The 22,267-nt window shown below is 41.0% G+C and overlaps 1 protein-coding gene across 2 annotated transcripts in view; it reads right to left on the bottom strand.

The window, feature by feature from the left end:
* ABLIM1 (actin binding LIM protein 1) overlaps positions 1–2,418 on the bottom strand; it is a 330,589-nt gene extending 328,171 nt beyond the window's left edge. The window contains exon 1 of one of the 2 annotated variants that reach the window (XM_055560659.1): positions 2,221–2,418. In XM_055560659.1, the coding sequence (XP_055416634.1) occupies positions 2,221–2,233 (13 nt within the window). In that variant the 5' untranslated portion in view covers positions 2,234–2,418. Of the gene's footprint in view, positions 1–2,205 lie in introns of both variants that reach the window. The other variant, XM_055560657.1, reaches the window with a different exon arrangement.
* Between the last annotated feature and the right edge of the window lie 19,849 nt (positions 2,419–22,267).

Below are 22,267 nucleotides of genomic sequence, written 5' to 3' on the forward strand. Positions count from 1 at the left end.
CTATCTAAAGACCTTCCTAATGATAAGTTAGGTATTTAAGTGGACATAACAAAACCATAAAAGCTTATCTCTACTTTCAGGATTAGAAATGAGAGCAGATACTGAATTACAAAAGCATAGTGAAATTCGGTTCTGAAAATATTTTTCATAAAAAATAAATGGCAAACAGACATTTTTCCACATGAGCTTAATTCAGTAGCTACTATACTAGACATTCCACTAATCAGAAGTCAGACAGACCTGGATAGAAATCAGGATCCTCCATCAACCAAGCGTTTGAGCTCAGGCAAGTTACATAATCTCTCAAAACCTCAGTTTATTTCACCTTGAAATGGAGAGGTATCTCTTGATTATCAAGATTATCTCTTGATTCACTGTTTGAGAGGACTAACTGATGTAATACATGTGAAGCACCTAACACATACTAAGGATGCAGTTACTATAACTTATCATGTTTTTTTCTCCCTGTGCAATATGAGTCATACTTTTAAACTGTTAAGTACAAGATTATCAACATGGAGTGGAAGCAAGACCATTGAGTGAAGATTTATGTCCAACTCCAGACCATCATGTTTGAAACCAGGTTCAAAAACAAAATCATGAACCAGGACTCAAGCCAGAGCTCTAGACAGAGAGCTTGTAATAGATGGGGCCAGAGACAAGGTGAAACTGGGGTGTTACCTAATGAACCTGATGCTCTTTCTAGGACGCACCAAGGTTTGCGGTAGTGACTTGGCTCTTCCAGTGTGCAATGTTTTGTACACTAAGGGCTCTGAGTGGTACAAACTGCATCAGAGATGGACTCTGATCACAGAGAGTTTTACAACCTATGAGAACTAATCACATCTTCCTTGTACTTAGGACAGAACTCAGGACCAGAGGCTTCCATCTTAGAACACAATTCAGTGATTACACAGCTGGAATCACTTTGAAGTTCCCGCATACACCCAGTCCCCTATAATCATATTTCCTCCACCCTCTTTTTTCTTTCTCTAACACACACAAATTTTAAGACATCACTAGGCAGGTAATTTCTCAGGGTCCCATATCACCTCTGTAGCCTGAGATCTACAAATGTAAATTCTATCACTCCACCCAGCTGGTACCACCCCATTTCCAGATACAGAACCAACCAACCATATTCAGCAAAGACCAGTGTGTTCAAAAAGGAGTTTAAACATCCTGGATAGAATTTATTTTATATATTATATGCCCCAGAATGAACCTTGAAAAACAGCACTGAGTTAAGCAACACATGTTATTAAATGCCTAAACTCCCCTCAAAAAGCAGGGTTAACCCTTCAGTGTTTAAAAAAAAAAAAAATTACCCTTCAACTCCTCTTAAAGCTTCAGGGTATCAAAAGGGGTGATAATTCTTGCTTTGCAAATATACTTTCTAAAAATAATCAGTATTTTCCTTAAAGGCTTACGGCAAAGCGACCGAGTCACTTCGTTTTCATTGCTGGCAAGCTGCACAATGACTTGATCTCTTTAATATTTCACTCATAGTAGCAGCCACTGAGCTATGACTAACCCACTCTCTCAGCATCACCACTGGCTCCAGATGGTAAGGAAGGAATACATTCCCTTCACTCTGGCCTGAAAAGCAATTCTGATTTTTTTTTTTTTTTTTCTTTCGCCCAGTTTCACCTGCCATAAGCGTAATGGTTTCACTCCAGGAAGAAACTCTCTGGGGGTGAGGGGAGATGCATGCACAGAGGAGCACAGGTAGGGAATTTACTTTTTTTTAATAGGGTGTAAGCACTGCAGCTTTAAATCGTACTGCATCAAGCCCTGGATACCTTCCATAATCAAGCTGCAAAATGGTAACAAGAAAGGAGGAAAAAAAAAAACCTCTTCCTCCCTCCCGGCTAGCCCTCCAGGCCGCTGCGGGCAGCGGCGAGCCCATCCCCCAAGCCCTGCCAGCCCAGACGTGCAGCTAGTACAGGTGAGCCGGACACCGACCTTGGCCCTCAGACTTCGCCCACATCCGGGGATCAAGGTCAAGTGCGAGGGCTTCCTTCTACCCCCGCTTCACTCTCCCCCTCCCCAACACACCCCCCCCCCCAACCATCCCCCGCAGCCCAGAACCCAGGGATCCGATGCCAAAGTTTCAGGCCGGGTTGGGGCCGGCGCGGCTCTCGCAGCCCCCAGCCCTCCTGCACCTGCTGGGCCCGGCTGTGGGGCTCTGTGGACGGCGCCCACCTGGTCCCCACTCACCCCTGGCGGACATGGTTCAAGCAGCAGGAGCCGGAGCCGGGAGGGCGGCGGAGACACGCACCAGGGCGTGGGGAGGAAAATTTCTCCGAGACGCACGAGGCGCACCCGCGGCCGCTCGCGAGCGGAGGCAGCTGGCCGCGCGGGGACGCCTCCCGCAGGACACCTGGGCGCCGGGCGGCCGGCGGGCGGGGACGCGGCGGACGCGGGGACCCGCGGGGCGCGGCAGCGCTGACAGCCCGCGGCCGGAGCTGGGCGGGGCCCGCCTCCCCGCCTCCCGGGCCCGCCCGGCCCGCCGGGTCCACCGGCCACGGGGACGCGCCGCCCGCTCCGCTGCGCCACCAGCCCGAGCTTTTGTCCCCGAGCGAGCGAGGTGCGGCGGCGTGCGGCGAGGGCTGCGGCTCCCGTCCCCGCCCCGAGCCCTTAGGAAAATAATAGTAGTAATAATAACAGTGTTGCTGTTCCAGTGCCGGTCCAGCCTCCCGCTTCGGTCTTTGAGAAAGCAAGCAGGAAAGAGCTGCTCTGCTCCCTCCCCTAAGTGATGCCCCGGACCAGAGGGGAAGACCATGGTCGCCCGCGGGGCTTGGCCCTCCGTAGGAGTAAGGCCTTGGGCGGTCGCCCTCAAAGCAAGATAAGCCATTAGTGAGCCCCTTCGAAGTCGCCCGGGTGGGATGGGCGGACTTTTCTTCCTGGGACCCTTGAGAGCAGGGCTGACTTAGCGCAAGGGCTTGAGTCAACACACCCAAGGAAGATCTGTACTCAACACATCTGCTTTACTAAACACTTCTGCTTTATTGTGTCAGGGCTGGGCTGGGCTGGGCTGTTTAGTCGCTGAGGGCTGAAGAGTAGGGTGAAACAAATGCACTTTTTCTATTTATCAGAGTACAATTGAAAAAATGCATAATAAAAGAACAATATCCTACTACCTGGAGGTTTATCGACTACAGCTTGATGCTGGTAAGCAACCTTACAACAGCCACCGTATCCAGAAGTTCTGAACTGAAGAAGTGGCTTTCTAAGCCTTGAGGAGAATGAGCACAGCAGCTTATTAGACCTCTGAGACTGATGGAAGAATTCCAAGTTTCAGGAATTCACACTCACTCCCTTATCTCTCTCTTCCTGGGTAAGCTCTCACAAAAGATATTCTAGGTATTTTCTATGGAGGCACTTCCCAAACCTATCCCATAATGGGAATTGTGTAATGGGTCTGATAATTCAGAAATGTTCCAAGAATAGTTGAACAAAATATCTCTATAGAAAAAAAATGATCGATGGATAATTAAGCATCATTGAAAAAAATAACCAAAAATAACCAAGCAAATAACCATGTCAGGAGGGAAATAGTAGGAAAAAGATAAGTAATGAGAGTAGAAATTCCAAAGTTCAGCTACCAACTGCAAAAATTAATCTATTACTTATCCATCTTGACAACATTCCTTTCACTATCTTCTAGGAGGCAAATTTACCAATAAACCACAGTTCAGTTGCTTCAGTTTCAAAACAATTCCTTTCCCAGCATCCTCGGTCTACTGCGAACCCTTCTCACCCAAAGGAGATTCCATGAAAGCTGCTGCTGTCCCAACATTCAGCCTCCACCGACTTTAGTTTGTTTTGCCTATTGCCTTGAGAACAGATTTCCTAAAACACTATTTATAATATGACATCTTCATACTTCATAATTTCCAGTGAATCCCCACCAATCTTTAGACAAAGCCTCAACATTTCAAAATGTCTTCATCCGTGCAGTTAATCCATTCAACAGAATCTTATTGAACATAAACTATATACCAGACTCTATGGTAGGTTTTTGTTGTTGGCACCAGCCTGTCCCCAATATTGCATGGGTCATGTTGTTGTTCAGTCACCAAGTCATGTCCAGTTCTTTGTGACCCCGTGGACTGCAGCTTGCCAGGCTTCCCTGTCCTCCACTATCTCCCGGAGTTTGCTCAAGTTCATGTCTATTGAATCGGTAATGCTATCTAACCATCTCATCCTCTGCCGCCCTCTTCTCCTTTTGCCTTGGTAAGTGCCAGACATAATGATGAACAAGATAGACGTTTTCCATGTCTATCTGGAGAAGGAAATGGCAAACCACTCCATTGTTCTTGCCTGGAGAATCCCAGGGACGGGGGAGCCTGGTGGGCTGCCGTCTCTGGGGTCGCACAGAGTCGGACACAACTGAAGCGACTTAGTAGTATGGAGCTTAAGGTCTATGAAGATTGTGAGGCCTTCCACAGTCTGTGCTGTCTTACCTCTCCAGCATCATCTCTAGCTACTCCTCTAAGCAAATGCTTTGTTAGAGACAGAATAGCTTCCCCTCTGTTTCTCCATACCATAATATCCACTCTCCCTCTTCCTCGTGGCTCATTCCCACTGCTCTTCCCAAACGCCCTCCTCCTCACCACAATTAGTTTATACACTGCCTCCTCACGCAAAGCTCTCCAGCTACCTCAACTCACATGGATCTCTGCATTCTCTCAACTTGTGTTTTCAGAACCACCTATTTTTACTGAAGACACAGCTTTGTGTTGCCATTTAATGGTTTTGTTGTATGTGTTTCCTGCCTTTCTGGCTGATTTTCAGATCCTTAAAATGAAAGACTTGGATTGTCTTGAATTTTTTCTGGAAGTGTATTGCAAAGCACATACTGTATCAGACTCCATACTAGTAAAACAGGGAGGTCCCAGATTTATGTGGGTTTCTACTTTTATTCTTGTAATTGATGGTCAGCCTTTTCCTCTAACTGCCACAAAGTTCTCATCCTTTATAACCTCACTCCAGAATTATAGGTACAATGCAAAAGCCTAATAATGAACAGAGCTTACTCTTGTCCCTAAGATACTTATAATAGACTACACAGATGCTTATAAAATACAGTCCTATATTTAACTCTAAGTCTGGAATAAGGTAACTTACACAAAACTGTTAAGCACACACTAGTACTTAGTACCTGATTGATTGGCAGTTTAGAAAATGATAAGTTTATTGTCAGATTATTTTTGGCTAAAGAAAGTTTTCTACCAACAGGGACCTATTGTGTAGCACATGGAACTCTGCCCAGTGTTATGTGGCAGCCTGGATGGGAGGGGGTTTGGGGGAGAATGTGTATGTATGGCTGAGTCCCTTCGCTCTTCACCTGAAACTGCCACAGTGTTATTAATTGGCTATACCCCAATACAAAATAAAAAGTTTAAAGTTTGGGGAAAAAAAAGAAAGGTTTCTCCATGAATTTAACTTTAGTCTTCTTCAGCTTAAGTATCAGATTCGATTTTAAAATATATACGATTTGCTTATATTTTGGATTTATGATTAAAATGCCTATTAGGCTCAAACACATCATTCTATAATCTATTCCTATAATCTTACAAATCTAAAACTAATTCTTCCCACCACACAGGAACCAATTTCCTATTTGTAACCTGAGCATCCTAACAAATTCCTCATCTAAGATAACTGAGAATACTTTTGAAATCATCATAAAAGCAAATTGTGAGATGCAAGAATTCTGAGAGAAATGTTAAACGCCACTTTTTAAAGTCAGAAACTAAAGTATAATCTATTGGTTGAAACTATAAATAGCAACTTTATATAGACCAATGGGAAGACACACATTCTGGTCTGTGTTTGAAAAAAGATGTTACTATATGACTCTTGCCAAAAATACCCTTTCAGCTTCTAATAGAAGGAAAGTTAACATGCATTGGTAGTGTTTTCTATTCTTTATTGACTTTTAAAGTGATTAAATATGGATTCATACTCATACAACTTTCAACTGTGGATTTATCATCACTTCAATTATGCTTTCTCTATACCTTCAAGTTTTAAAAAGGCAGGGGGTGGTAGAAAGGAGCACCAGCTGAGCTACACAGTAATTTTTCAGCAAATACTTTTGTAATACCTACTATGTAAGAGACAATGAAGAAGACATAGCAAACCAGTTAGATTAGTTCCTTGCCTTCGTGATATTTATGTTCTAGTAGGAGAAAATTAAACCATGTACAAGCTGGAGAAGCTAAACTTGAGACTCATCATGAAATCAAGCCACTAAAGGTGTCACCAGTATTCCTGGCTCCCTAGAGAAACAAACAAAAATTCTATTCTGATAAAATTTGACAGATGATCAACCAAAAATGAGGTCACAATCAAAGATTACTAAATATACAAGAAAACATGCCACTCTGAATGAGAGTTATCAAAAATAACAAATAGCATACATAAAGTACTTCAGATATTGTAACTCCTGGATTAAAATATAAAATGAGATGAAATATATAAAATATGATAATAAAGTAATATACACATCACACACACACACACACAAAACCAACAAGGTATTACCAAAAATGACCAAGTAAATTTCTTAAAAATAAAAATTTTAAGCATCAACTGTTAAAAAATTGTTTTAATTCAATGAATAGGTAAAACAGAAATTCTTCTCTTGGAACCAGGGAAGAAATGGAAGGTAGACATTTTAAAAATTGCAAAGAACACAGCTGTTGACACTCCTGAACATACATGAATATGGTCTCAGGTAAACCGTAGCCTTCTATAGCCTGAACCATGAAGGGCTCTAGAACATAAGTCACATTGGGCTTCCCTGGTGGCTCAGTGGTCAAGAACCTGCCTGTCAATTCAAGGGATGCAGGTTCGATTCCTGGGTCAGGAAGATCCTCTGGAAAAGGAAATGGCAACCCACACCAGTACTCTCGCCTGGGAAATTCCATGGACAGGGGAACCTGGTGGGCTACAGTTCATGGTATCACAAATAGTTGGACATGACTTAGTGACTAAGCAACAACCATGAATGCAGCTGTGAAATAGTAGGAGATGGAAATATTTTTGTAAAAAAAAGAGGCTAAGTTATATAAAGGAAATTTTTAATTAGACCTTTGGATGAATGATAAGTATTTACTTGGCTAATAACTGAACGTGAAAGAATTGAGGCTTTTGAACTCTAGTGTTGGAAAAGACTCTTGAGAGTCCCTTGGACTGCAAGGAGATCAAACCAATCAATCCTAAAGGAAATCAGTCCTGAATATTCATTGAAAGGGCTGATGCCTAAGCTGAAACTCCAATACTTTGGCCACCTGATGCAAACATCCGACTCACTGGAAAAGATACTGATTTTGCGAAAGATTAAAGGCAGGAGGAGAAGGGGACGACAGAGGATGAGATGATTGGATAGCATTACCCACCTGGTAGACATGAGTTTGAGCAAGCTCTGAGAGTTGATGATGGATAGGGAAGCCTGGCGTGCTGCATGCAATACGTGGGGTCACAAATAGTTGTGACCTCGGTTGAACATGACCAAGCAACTGAACTGAACTGATCCCTCTAAGTCACCACTAGAGTCCTACTTTTCATCTCAGGAGCTTCTGAGCTAAGTGTGGAGCCACCAGCCTAATTACCCACCACTTCCATTCTGAAACCTGTATTTAGTTCCTCTCAGCCTCCTAACTGTTCCCACATCTAAAAAATTTAAGTGATTTCACATTTAAAATGGCCATTTGGAAGTGGAGGATTGATATCACTTGGGAGGTTTAATGTCAGTTAACTTCTTGGGAATGATCTACTGAATGGTTTCTATTCTGTCCATTAGTAAATAGTAAATGCTTTACTTATCATTATGTGGAAGCCCTCACATAATGAAACTTAATTCAAAACAGAGGCTTAGAGGCTGGTCATGTAGCATACTGGAAAAGCTACACAGCATTTGGCAGTAACTTGGGGAAACAGAAAAATTGGACTGAAAGGGGAGAGAAAAAGTCAAAAACAGAGCAATGAGTAATTGAGACCAGATCCAGGCCAGAATGGGAAATTTTAAGGTTCTCTAATACAGGGCCAGGGGCTTCCCTGGTGGCTCAGAGGTTAAAGTGTCTGCCTGCAATGCGGGAGACCTGGGTTCGATCCCTGGGTCGGGAAGATCCCCTGGAGAAGGAAATGGCAACCCACTCCAGTATTCTTGACCAGAGAATCCCATGGACGGAGAAGCCTGGTGGGCTACAGTCCACAGGGTCGCAAAGAGTCGGACACGACTGAGCGACTTCACTTCACTTCACTTCACTTCAATACAGGGCCAGTAGCAGGGTTTGGTAGAACAGCATAGAGATCTTAAATATTTTAGATGTAGGCTTCTTTATTAAAAGAAATCAAGATAGAGTTAAGATCAGATTCTAGCTCCTACAGGAGTCAGGCAAAAATGGTGCCCAGTGGTGCCCAGGCAAGGAACAAGTGCCTGGGAAAGAAAAAGAAAGAAAGAAGGAAGGAAATGGAGGATGGGGGGAGGAGGAAGGAAAGGAAGGAGGGAGGAAAGGAAAAACACAAAGTGTTCAAGGGGCCTGAAAAGAACGTATCTGGATGGTCAATGGAGTGTTTGAGAAATGGGGAGTGGCAACTGGTTAATTCCAGTCATCAAGGATTACTCATCAGCTGCTGGTTGGTGTTGCTTTGGTCAGGAAAGAGGTCAGGCAGCCAAACAGTAAATAACTGGATATTCAAAGACAGGCCAGAGAGGATACATTAGCTAGAGGATATTCTCACTGTCCTGCTCCACTTATGATGAATGTATGAGAGTACTTTTTATTTTAGTATAATTGCTTTACACTGTTGTGTTAGTTTCTGCTGTACAACAGCGTCAATCAGCTATATGTATACCTATATCCCCTCTCCCTTGGACCTCCCTCCCACTTCATCCCCATCCAACCCATCTAGGTCATCATAGAGCACTGAGCTGAGCTCCCTGTGCCATACAGCAGGTCTCCACTAGCTACCTATTTTACACAGGGTAGTATATATATGTCAATACTAACCTCCCTATTCATCCCACCCTGCCCTTCTCCCGCTGTGTCTGCATGTCCATTCTCTACGTCTGAAGACACATATTTTACAAACTCTCTCAGTCATTATTTAGATGTGTTAAATCACACCAGAAGGAACCTCCAGCTCAATGATAGCACTGTTGCTTATATTATTGAACTGTTCCATCTGTCTCCATGCTGTGAATATAGGGAACTCTTAAGTGACATGAATAAAAATGACCTGGCCTATGGTTTGTGATTAAACTCTAAACCTGATGTTTATAATGGCCTTAAAAATGTCCCCAGTCACTGAGATCCAATGTTATATACTAGAAAACTTAGAATAAAAGCTACCAATACAAGCAAGATTCCTAATTTACAGCAGAAAGCTCTCACTAATAAAGTCAAAGCAATTTAAACTCTGTATGAGATTACATGGATGCTATGATTTGATTGCAGAGTCAAGTCAATGGAGCACAAAAGTAAATACCACCTTAAAGAAGTATAAAGCTCCAGTTTACACAAACTGGAATAGGTGATCTTTATGCCACACAATGACAAAGCCCCAATTATGTAAATAATATTAATGGAGTGTGAGGCCACACAACTCAGAGTGCTAAAGAGTGTTGAAAGGATGTAAAACTGGCTGTAGAGAGTTGGACTCTAAAGAGAGCTGAGCACTGAAGAATTGATGCTTTTGAACTGTGGTGTTGGAGAAGACTCTTGACAGTCCCTTGGACTGCAAGGAGATCAAACCAGTCAATCTTAAAGGAAAGCAGTCCCGAATATTCATTGGAAGGACTGATACTAAAGCTGAAACTCTAATACTTTGGCCACCTGTTGCAAAGAACTGACTCCTTGGAAAAGACCCTGATGCTGGGAAAGATTAAAGGCAGGAGGAGAAGGGAACAATAGAGGATGAGATGGTTGGATGGCATCACCAACTTGATGGACAAGAATTTGAGCAAGCTCCGGGAGCTGGTGATGACAGGAAAGCCTGGCATGCTGCAGTCCATGGGGTCACAAAGAGTTGGACATGACTGAGTGACTGAACTGAACCGAACTGATGAGACAGTGAAAAACACATCCATAATTGGTATAGGTAAAACATTTGCAATCAGGGACTTGCCTGGCAGTCCAGTGGTTGAGACTCCCCACTACCACTGCAGGGGGGAAAGGGTTTAATGCCCGGTTGGTGAACTAACATCCCACATACTACTATGTAGCAGAACCAAAATAAATAAATAAATAAACAACAAAGATACCTACATTTTTAAAAGATTGTGATCATTATAAGGTACATAGTTTGGTTTTTTCCCCAGCAATTTAAAGATGCCATTTCATCATCTTTTTCCATAGTTCCTGTTAAAGATTACAACTACTCTTACTTGTTCCTTGAAAGTAAAATGTCTTTTCACTTCTCTATTTTTAAGATTTACTTTTACCTTTGGTTTTCATCAGTTTGTGATATGGCTATGTGTGTGATTTTCATTTATTTAAGCCTGGTTGGAGTTCAGTAGTCATCTTTAAAAAAATATTTGGGTTAATGTTTCCATAAATTTCTTTTGTCCCATACTCTATTCTCTCTCTTTCAAGTAGTAAATAAGTTAAGACTGTGTTTAGACCATTTGTGTTCAGCACGTCTTTTATGTGCTGTTCTTTTTCTTCCATAATATTTCTCTGTATATTTCAATTTGGATACTTTCTGTTGACCATCTGAAGTTCACTAGCTCTGACTATGCTGTGTTCTGTCAAACTCATCCAAAGTATTTCTAACTTCAGAGAGTATATTTTTTATTTCTAGAATATACACTTGGTTCTTTTTTATAGATTCTGATTCTCTGTTGGACTTTATCCTTTCCTCCATTTTCCCATATTTTCTTTACTATTAATCATATGTTATATTTACAATTTTTATCAGTTACCTGTAATATATAATCATCTGTGGTTTTGCTTGCACTATCTGTTCTTTCTCTTCATTATTGGCCACATTGTCATTTTGTCATTTCTCTTGTATGCCAGACATCATATATAAGAATTCAGAGGCTGCAAACGTGTCATCTTCCATCAAGTAGGCAGATCACTTTAGCACAAACAGGGATCTCTCTTCATCCCTATTTCCCATGTGTGGCCCTGCTGGCTCTTGATTGAGAGCCTGCTGGGTCTTTATGTCTTCAGTTCTTTAGAGTATTTTCTACCTATTAGACATTTTGAGTTTAGTTCTTTGCCTCTTACCCCATGCAGTTTCAATATTTAGCAAATGCCCTGAAGAAGTAACTGGAGATGTATTTGTGCCAGGACCTCTCCTTAGAGTGGGACTTTGTGTCCTAAGTATTGTGAAACAGATATTTCACTCTGCCTTTTTGAAGCTTTTATCTAAGTCTCCTAGTATCTTGCAACACCCAAGAATTAACAAATGGTCATTTGTGTGTGGTCCTATATGAGTTGACAATCTGTCAAGCCAGCCCCACACAACCACCCCAAATTCTGCTTGTATCTCTTTTCCCTAGAGCGGTCCCTCCCTCTTCTTAGTCCTCATTCAGAACTGGCAAATATCTCCAGGGAAGAAAATAGCCAGAGACTGTCAGTGCATCTAGGAAGGGGTCTTCCCTGTCTGGAATTTCAGCTCATAGAGTCTTGTCTCCACAACTCTCTGATAACCTTTTAAACGGTGACTTTTGTAAATTATCCTTTTTTCCCCTAAACGTTGCAGCAGAGCACTCCCATGCCGTGACCTATTACACTCCATATAGAAGCAGAAGTCAGAAATGGCCCTATAATATTTCTTTTCAAAAGGTTGTTTCTCAAAGTTGAGACCTGTTACATAGAATCCCCTGATCTATCAAGGCAGGTTATCTTTAGTAAGCTTTCCCCTATAGTCTTGCTTTCTGCTCTTATTACATCGTGGATACTATATGACTAATGTCGTCTTTGGTGTTACTATCTTTCCAGATTTGTTACTCTTTACTTCCTCCAACTTTTTCTTCGCCTTCCCCTCTATTTGCTACCAAACACACACACACACACACACACACACACACATACTATATTTCAGCAATGCTGACCTCCAGTAGTCCCCTCACATAAATCATGATGTTTCCTCTGCCTGGAATGCCCGTTCCTTCCTTGTTGTCATAGCTAACTCTTCTCCATCTTTCCAGTGTCTTCACCTTTTGAGGAGCTTTCCTCATCCCAATCTACTCCTTTCTCTCTGACTATATTTATCATTTCTATTGGAGCCCCACATCGTGCTGAAATGACCTGTACATTGATTTGATTCTTCCCTCCACCACACCTTCCATCACACAATTCCTTAAAAGCAGAAAATTTACCCCACTAGTCTTTTTGCCCCTAGCATTCCAGTGTTTGATATTAATGTTGGTTGGACTGTACACTCCAATTTGCCATCCTGCTTTTTGTTCCAGGATGACTAGATAATAGCAAGACCATTAGAAGCTTCATCCCCAGGGCTTTTTGATATTGATTTTTTAAAGTACATTTCCTGAGGTCCCACTAGTGCCAAAATATAAATAAAAGCAATAATTATTCTGACTAAAGTGGAATCACCCACGATTCCTTCTTCCCTTAATCAATAACACTGCTGCTGCTAAGTCACTTCAGTCGTGTCCGACTCTGTGCAACCCCATAGACGGCAGCCCACCAGGCTCCCCCGTCCCTGGGATTCTCCGGGCAGGAACACTAGCTAACACTTATATAACTTATTCTATGTGCCCAGCACTTTACACATATCGTCTTCTTTCATCTTTCCAGCCATTTTCTGAGATGGGTACTATTGTTACTCCCACATTACAGGGGAGAAAACTGAAGCACAGAAGGGTTAAATAAGTGGCAAGCTACAACCTGGATATAGGTTGTGTGGTTCCAGGGACCATGAAATTAACCACTCTGCTATATCGCATGTCTTCTTGCTTCCTTTGTTCTTTTGTCTTAAATGTCTAATTGTATAAGCAGTACATTGATACACATGGTAAAAAATTCAGAAACAAACCAAAGCCCAACTTAATCTAACGTCCACCCATATCCACCTTTCTTCCCCAGGGGTAATCATTTCTATTTGTTTGATGGGTAGGCTTCCGAACCTTTTTTCTTTGTTTACATACATGTATACATCATATATGTGTGTATACATATATACAGAGAAACATTTTTCTAAAGATAACTGTTTTCATTTAACAGTTTGTCTTGAAGGAGAGTTTGGGGAGAATGGATACATGTATATGTATGGTCAAGTCCCTTTGCTGTCCACCTGAAGCTATCACAACATTGTTAACTGACTGCATGCTAAGTCGCTTCAGTCGTGTCCAACTCTTTGCGACCCTATGGACTGTAGCCTGCCAGACTGCTCTGTCCATGGGATTTCCCAGCAACAATACTGGGGTAGATTGTCATGTCCTCCCCTAGGGGATCTTCCTGACCCAGGGTTTGAACTCAGATCTAAGTCTCCTGAATTGGCAGGCGGGTTCTTTACCACTCACACCACCTGTTGTTGTTCCATTGATCAGTCATGTCCAACTCTTTGCGACCCCAAGGTCTACAGCACACCAGTCTTCCCCATCCTTCCTCATCTCCCAGAACTTGCTCAAATTCACATCCATTGAGTCAATGATGCTGTCCAACCATCTCGTCCTCTGTCATCCCCTTCTCCTCCTGCCTTCAGTCTTTCCCAACATCAGAGTCTTTTTCCAATGAGTCAGCTCTTTGCATCAGGTGGCCATCTGGGAAGCTCAGAAATGGGAGTGTTGTGCTTAGTTGCTCAGCTGTGTCTGACTCTGTAATCCTGTGGGTTGTAGCCCACCAGGTTCCTCTGTCCACGGGGATTCTCCAGGCGAGAATACTGGAGTGGGTAGCCTTTCCCTCCTCCAGGGGATCTTCCCAACCCAGGTCTCCCACATTGCAGGCAGATTCCTTACCATCTGAGACACCAGGGAAGCAATGGCCAGTGCCACCTGGGAAGCCCATTAATCGGCTATACTCTAATATAAAATAAAAAGGGTTTTTTCTAAGAAAGATATCAATTTGTCTTAAGGATCCTTCCATGTATCTATCTATCTATCTATCTATCTATATATATATATATATAGAGAGAGAGAGATCTATTTTATTCTTTGGATGCTGCAATAGTATGGATATAGAGCATTATACTTCAGTTAACCATGTTTCCTTTGTTGGTCATTTATGTTGTCTTTTATTTCACCGTTACAAATGATGTTACACTGAGTATCATTGAACATGTCTCTATGATTATTTGTAAATATACATCTAGGAAAGACACTTAGAAATAAAATTGCTGGGGATGAAGCTTGTGTCCATTTTTTTAACGGTGACTCACAAGCTGAGGCTGTGACTTCTTTTCTTTGTCATTCACAGATTTAAAAAGGTTGAGGCTGTTATGTTTCCAGGAAATCAATTTTGTATTTAAGCACTTGAACACATGAAGGAAAACCAAGATCTTCTCTCTTTACCACTTTATCTTCAGAAAGGAGAAGTTTTGATATAATTTGCAGCACAAACAGAGTCCTTGAGAACACAGAATGGGATTCCCAACAAAAAAGGTGACAGGCCAGAAGGAAGTGAAACTTTCTGTAGGAAAATAATGAAGTGGGTCAAAGCTTTCCTTCTCTCTTGAGTCTCTCTGTTCTGTATGCTGTGACCTAAGAGGAGGAAGGGGGTCCCTGGGAATGTCCCTTTATGCCTGAAAGGAGCACTGGATAGTGTAAGATTCAGCGTCAAGACACCGTGGAGTCAAGAGTTCAGGAGAACTCTGCTTTAATACCTTAAGGAAAGCGAAAGCCGATCAGCCATGTCCTGCTCTTGGTGACCCCATGGACTGCGGTGGGATTCTCCAGGCCAGAGTACTGAAGTGGGTAGCCTTTCCCTTCTCCAGGGGATTCTTCCCAACCTAGGGATTGAACCCAGGTCTCCCACATTGCAGACAGATGGATTCTTTACCGTCTGGGCCACCAGGGGAGCCCAAGATTACCAGAGTGGGTAGCCTATCCCTTCTGCAGGGGATCTTCCCAACCAAGGAATCAAACCGGAGTCTCTTGCATTGCAGACAGATTCTTTACCAGTTGAGCTACCAGGGAGGACCAGTGAACAGAGAGGGTGAGGACTAAAGGTACAGCTAGAAATCCTGTGTAATTGCCTGGGTGTCTCTTGGGCATACATCCCTCCCGATTTCAGAAAAGTCATACTGGTTGTGGCTAGTGGTTCTTAGTGCATCAGAACCATGGTTCATGAGACAGCTAACAAGCATTTGAATAAATTTCTCTCCTTAAATGATTTTCAAGTTTGATCCAGGTACTAGCATTACTTCATATCAGTTATTTGTATCACTTAAAATGTTATTTACTTGTTATTTATAATGTTATTTTAAATATTATCTTACTTGAATGTATTCTTTAGAATAGCAAGTTGATGTTGGTCTCTAAGCCACCCACCTCTCTCTCTCTTTTTTTTTTAATGATAAAATGCAGCTCTACCCTTTCTCTTTCATTGGAAGCTCTAATGATAAATAAGCTGCATTTTTAATATCAGATTAAAATTTCAGAACTTTCTGATATCAAACTCAGTGACAAATTTAAAATCATACAACCAGAATATTATTAGCATCACAGTCTAACCTATTAAATTGTTGAACCAAAGGCAGTCTTTCCGTATGTATTTGATCAGGAAAAAACAAATGGAATGTATTGCTTAATAGGTTTAGTGGTGCTTTTCTTTCTTATTTTATTTGGATTAGCAGAAATATTTCAGTTCCTATTCTAGCTCTTCGTTTTACTAGTACATACTTAGTAATTCAAAGCATAAGTGCTAGAGATGTTCTGCTTAAGTGAAACTACCCATCTGTGAAACTAGAAAGTGAAAAGATACTGGGTTTTAATACTGCCACCTTCAGGGCACAAGTCTTAATTCTGGAACTCTGGAATGCTAAAAGTTAAAATTTAAAATAATTGTCCCCTTCCCCCCAAAGAGTTGCCATTTATTTAACACATTCTCTGTACTACAACTTACGCTGAGAAATTTTAAGTACTTTTTCTTTTGCTATTTATTCCTATACAATACATCCTTATTTATAGATTCATTCTTCATCCAACCAGGAAATAAACAGGGAACTGAGACAAAGAACAATGAAAACATAGACTTAAGTTGATTTGATAATTAAAGGAACAGAAATACCTAACCACAAAACGAAAAGGAAAAGGTCATTTCAGAGAAGGTGTGCCTATACAAAAGCTTTATATGGGGGAGAAATCTTGTCATACTCAAGGACCAAAAAAGCCAGCCACTGTGGGTTTGAGTAGAACATAAACAAGCTTGAATGATCACACTTCAAATTGGACAGATTAGCAGAAACCAGATCAAAAACCTGAAATCTGATTTACAAGCTGAATATAGTGAAAGACTGTTTAAGGGTTTTAAACAGGGAAATGCTGTGACCTGATTTACATTGCATCACTTTTTGCGGCTACATGGAGATGGATTGGAGAGAAGGAAGAATTGATATTCAGAGAGTAGTTTGGGGGCTGTCATAGTAATTGAGTTGAGAGATGATGGCAGTATAAAATGTGATGGCAACAGAAATAGAGAATAAAAATAACAGTCAAGAGGTATTTCAGAAGCATAATTAACAGGATTTGCTGCCAGGTTAGATACAAGGATGCAGGACAAGGAAGAACTGTGGATAATGCTCATGTGTTTGACTTTGGTAATCCAGTAGACTATGGTTCCCTTTACAGAAATGCAGAACATTGGGATGGAGGAGATAAGTAAGGGAAAGGGTTGTGGACTTAAAACTGGAACATTGTTTTGGCTGTTAGTCTGAGATGTCTGTGAGTTTAAATAAGTTTTGCTGCTAAGTCACTTCAGTCGTGTCCGACTCTGTGCGACCCCAGAGACGGCAGCCCACCAGGCTCCTCTGTCCCTGGGATTCTCCAGGCAAGAACACTGGAGTGGGTTGCCATTTCCTTCTCTAATGCATGAAAGTGAAAAGTGAAAGTGAAGTCGTTCAGTCGTGCCCAACTCTTAGCGACCCCGGGGACTGCAGCCTACCAGGCTCCTCCATCCATGGGATTTTCCAGGCAAGAATACTGGAGTGGGTTGCCATTGCCTTCTCCAGTTTTAAACAAGTTTAAATAAGTATTTTGATGTTTGATTTTGGTTCTTGGGGCAGAGAAGGCTGCAGACATGAATCTGAAATCAGCATAATGGTAGTATTTAAATACCTGAAAATTAGTGAGATTATTTTTGAAGCCAGTATATAAAAGGAAGAAGAGAAGGCCCAGGACTGAGGAAGAGCCCGCAAAGGAGTAGATGGAGGAGCTACAATGGGAGAAAACCAAGAGAGTATGGGATTGCCTTTAAGAAAAAAGGCGGGGAGAGGGGTAGTTCTGTAAAAGGAAAAATGGTCACCTCTATCCAGCACTGTGTTGGTAAATGTTTGACAAATGGCTATTGGGGAGGTCGGAGGGCTCTGGTTTGTGGCGTTTCCTGATTTCTATGATGCAAATATTCTCACCATGCCTAATTTCAATCTACCAACATGTCTTCACTGAACTTGGAGTTGGAAAAATAATTCACATAATTAGCTGCCAAGTACCATTACCATCAGGCTCCAGAACAACACTGGTGCTGAGAGGGAGTAAGATAAAGACTGGAAAATGTACATTGAATCTGACAATGTGCAGGTCATTAGTGACCTTAATAAGAGTCATTTTTGGACTATGGGGACAGAAGCCAGGTTGAAGTGGGTTGAGTAGTGTAATAAAGGCAAGAAAGGAAAGACAATATACAACCTCCCTGGAGAAGCAGATTGCAGCTAGAGAGAGGAGTCAAGATTTAAAAAAAAAAAAAAAAATTCAAACTCAATGTTACTAAGATTTTTGCCCTAAAATACATCAGAAAAGTACAAATGGCAGGGATAGGATTTGAACTCAATTTTCTTTGACCCTAAAGCTTACGCCTTATTCAGAGTTTCCTGAACCATAGAGAAAAAAATTTCATAATCCATCTAAACATAGAATTATAGATGATTTTTCTTTTTACACTTTTCTGGATTTTTCAACTTTTCATTAGAAGAATTTTAAAAGAGAATAAATTACTTTCATAATCATAAAAATATTTATATAAATATAATAGATTTTTTATTTGTCATGTAACGCTGGCATACAGTAAAGTATATGAAAATCATTAGCTAGTCAAGTTCAACATAAAAAGCTTATTACCAAACAGTGCCACCTGGTGCAAAGTTTACTTCTCGGATAAATATTTGAACTTCCTTTCCATTTTACAGCTTATAAGTCAACACACATTTAAATTTCTATGAACTAAACTGCCTTAAGATACTACCTTCAGAACACACAATTTAACAGATTCTAACTCTTAGATGGTTTCACAATATTACATGCAGGAAGGGTCCATGTCCTGCTTTCTGTGGCTCAAAAGACAGTAAATGGTGGTAGGAATCAGATAGTGGTATAACTTTTCTGTAAAAAGTTGAAGGCTCTTATATTGAAATTTAAAAGAAATTGAGGACCTTATTGAATTTTGTGGGTATGCTTTCCTTCCGTTGATAAGAAAACAGATCTTTGTGATGAGAATAAGCCTTCTTAGTAGAATGGGTGGCGATTAGGGGTATGGGTATAGATGCAATAGATAATTGAGGTTCCATTTTTACACACTTTTATATTAAATCATTTATGTGTAAATACAATTTTAAGGTTATGGCTGTATCTTTGGATTATAGTATTAAACTATTATAATGACAATATCTTTGAATGAATACAAAAGTTCATGCTAATGGAAATAATTTTCTTAAGAGCATAAATACAATTAATATATTTTCCTTCTTTATGCCTACATTTAATAGAATTATATTTAGTTTTTCTACATTATAAAAAGGGAGATTTACTGTTATTTTGAAAGAGAGAAACGTATATTATAAGCAGATATTTAATTGTATATTATAAAATTCAGAGTATTTATATTAATACTACTTGAACTATAGAGTATGGTCTAAAACAAAAAGAAACATACAATTAACCTTACAAGTAGTAAGAAGTAGTCTGTTAGAAAATACAAAGGGAAAAAATTACATTTACAATATCATCAAAGGCTACAAATTCTCAAAATACCTTTGGAAGTATAAGGGCACTGTAGTCCTCTAGAATTGGACCACACAGGGTTTCAATCCATTTGATGGTGGGTGTGGGAAAGATGAAGACTCAATTATACTTAGTTTTAAGTACCTTGAAAACTCTCTTTTGTGAACACTTCATTCTCTCCACATTTTTAAATAACTTTTTAAATATATGGATAAAATAGAGTATTAAATCTGGATTTGCTCAGCAGCCCCATAAAATCATTTGATCACACTGCCACCTACAGGTGGTGAAAAAGCAGAGCGGCACTAAAACCTATTTATCATATCCCTGGTGGTTCAGAGGTTAAAGCGTCTGCCTCCAATGCAGGAGACCGGGGTTCGATCCCTGGGTCTGGAAGATCCCCTGGAGAAGGCGATGGCACCCCACTCCAGTACTCTTGCCTGGAAAATCCATGGACGGAGGAGCCTGGTAGGCTGCAGTCCATGGGGTCGCTAAGAGTCTGACACGACTGAGCGACTTCACTTTCACTTTTTACTTTCATGCATTGGAGAAGGAAATGGCAACCCACTCCAGTGTTCTTGCCTGGAGAATCCCAGTGACGGGGGAGCCTGGTGGGCTGCCGTCTCTGGGGTCGCACAGAGTCGGACACGACTGAAGCGACTTAGCAGCAGTAGCAGTAGCAGTAGCAGCAGGCAACACTTAAAAATGAAAATAATAATGTTGACCATATCCTGCTGCTTAAAAGGTTTCAATCATCCCTCATTGGCCTCAGGAGAATGGAGGAGCATCTTAACACAGCATCATAAGAATATTCACGTCTCTGCTCCCATCTTGTTCCTCTCTGCCTTAGCGCCAACATCCAGTCAACATCAGAATATTCCCTTTGCTTAGACATTTCTTTTGGCCTAGGTACAGAGGTTACCTTTACAAATTAAAAGTTTGTGTACCTTTTAATATTGTTTATGATAATTTGGGTTTTCCTTGATGGCTCAGCAGGTGAAAAATCTGCCTGCAATTAACCTGGGTTTGATTCCTGGGTCAGGAAGATCCCCTAGAGGAGGACACAGCAACCCACTCCAGTATGCTTGCCTGGAGAATCCCCATGGACAGAGGAGCCTGGGGGGCTACAGACCAAAGGTTCACAAGGAGTTTAACATGCTTGAGTGACTAACACTTTCACTTCATTCTGATAGTTTTATTACATGGTTACATCTTACCACTGGACTTAAGTGAGTATAAAAATTACAATAGCAGATTATAATTAAATTATTATTTCAAAGAGAAAAGACAAAAAAGAACTCATAACTCACATAAAAACATTACTTTGGAAAGACACACTGGAAAATATTTTATTTCCAGAGAATTTTGTGTTCTTATTTAGATGATGAAAGAAAAATCCTAGTGAACTTGAATTGTATGTGTGTGTGTGTCTGATTATACAATTTGCAATTCAGCATGCAATATGAAAACGTGGAACTTCTTGTTCAAAGAATTATTAAGAATTTCAAGATGGTACAGCACAGCATTAACCTGGGAACCTCCTAAGAATAGGATCCTGACTCCACAGTTTCCATGCTCTGTATAAACATTTTTTTTTTCACCAACCGAATTGATTTAGACTTTAAGTCTCTCTGAGAGAAGTTCCTTTTGTTTAAAAATAGAAGTATATGAGTGACTTAAAATTCATGATATTTTGACATCTTACTTGGTGAACCTACTGAACAATCAAGAAGAAAATAAAGTTAATAATATGGATTTTGCAGGCAACTCAAGACCTGGCTTCATGGCTGCATAAAGGGCTCATGGATTGGCTTTAGGAATTCTCAAACTCTCTAATTACAATCAAAAGTGTGTGTGTGTGTTTGCATATGCATTTTTCACAGAAGAGCTTTCACCTTATTCTGAAAGGGATCAATAGTTCCCAAACGCTTAAAACTGCTGTTGTATAAAATAATTCCTCTTTTTTTTGTCTTTGTTTCTCTGCCCAGCTATGCTCTGCTTAAGGAAGCCTCAGCAGGCAACTCATTTTAAAAAATATTAAATACAAGAAGTTGTGCAGATTTTTTAAACTACTTCTATTTCAAAATATTAAGGAGAAAACAAATATGAGGAACAAACAAATACATGAGGATCCCAGTCAGAGAAATGAAATCTGAAAGGATCTTACATCCTGCTGCTGCTGCTGTTGCTAACTCGCTTCAGTCGTGTCCGACTCCGTGCGACCCCATAGACGGCAGCCCATCAGGCTCCTTCATCCATGGGATTTTCCAGGCAAGAGTACTGGAGTGGGGTGCCATCGCCTTCTCCGATCTTACATCCTAGCTGCTGCTAATACTATGCACGCTCAGTTGTGTCCAACACTTTGTGACCCGATGGACTGCAGCCCGCCAGGCTCCTCTGTCCATGGGATTTTTCAGGCAAGAATACTGGAGTGGGGTGCCATTTCCTCCTCCAGGGGATCTTCCCAGCCCACCCAAGGATCGAACCCACATCTCTCATGCCTCCTGCATTGCAGGAGAATTCTTTCCCACTGAGTCACCAGGGAACTCGTCCTAGCTGCTACCATCAGAAAACTTGAGAGAGTAAAATCCATCATTAATTGCAATAATTCTTATGTAATGATATACAACATTTATTGAACACTTAAACATGTGTCAGCCACTGTCTCAATAATCATTTACAAGTATTACACCATTCAATCCTCTTCACAACTCGATAATCCCCAGTATAGAAATGAGAAATCAGTAGCAAGAAGAAATTGAGAAGCTTGCCCGAGTGAATGAAGGAGACAGGTTTTGAATTGGTCACAAAGCCCATACTCTTATAAGCTTTATTTTCCTCTTTGTTATTTAGTAGATGCACTTAGAAAGCTATTAATACTTCATAGAACTTTCACTTAACAGATATCAAGATTATAGAAGAAAGTGTATCCTTCCAGAACATTTTCTCACTGGGCTTCCTGGACACCACCCCTCTGTGGGTCTCCTCCTACCTGCTATGGCGGCTCCTTCTTCAGTCTCTCGTGGGATGATCCTCTACTCCATTAGGCCTCCAACCTCTTGTAAAACCAATGCTTTTGGTTTTACCAAAAGCAAAACCAGTCCCATGCTTTTAACTGCTATCCACATG

This window comes from Bubalus kerabau, chromosome 22, assembly GCF_029407905.1.
Source record: "Bubalus kerabau isolate K-KA32 ecotype Philippines breed swamp buffalo chromosome 22, PCC_UOA_SB_1v2, whole genome shotgun sequence".
Taxonomy (NCBI): domain Eukaryota; kingdom Metazoa; phylum Chordata; class Mammalia; order Artiodactyla; family Bovidae; genus Bubalus; species Bubalus kerabau.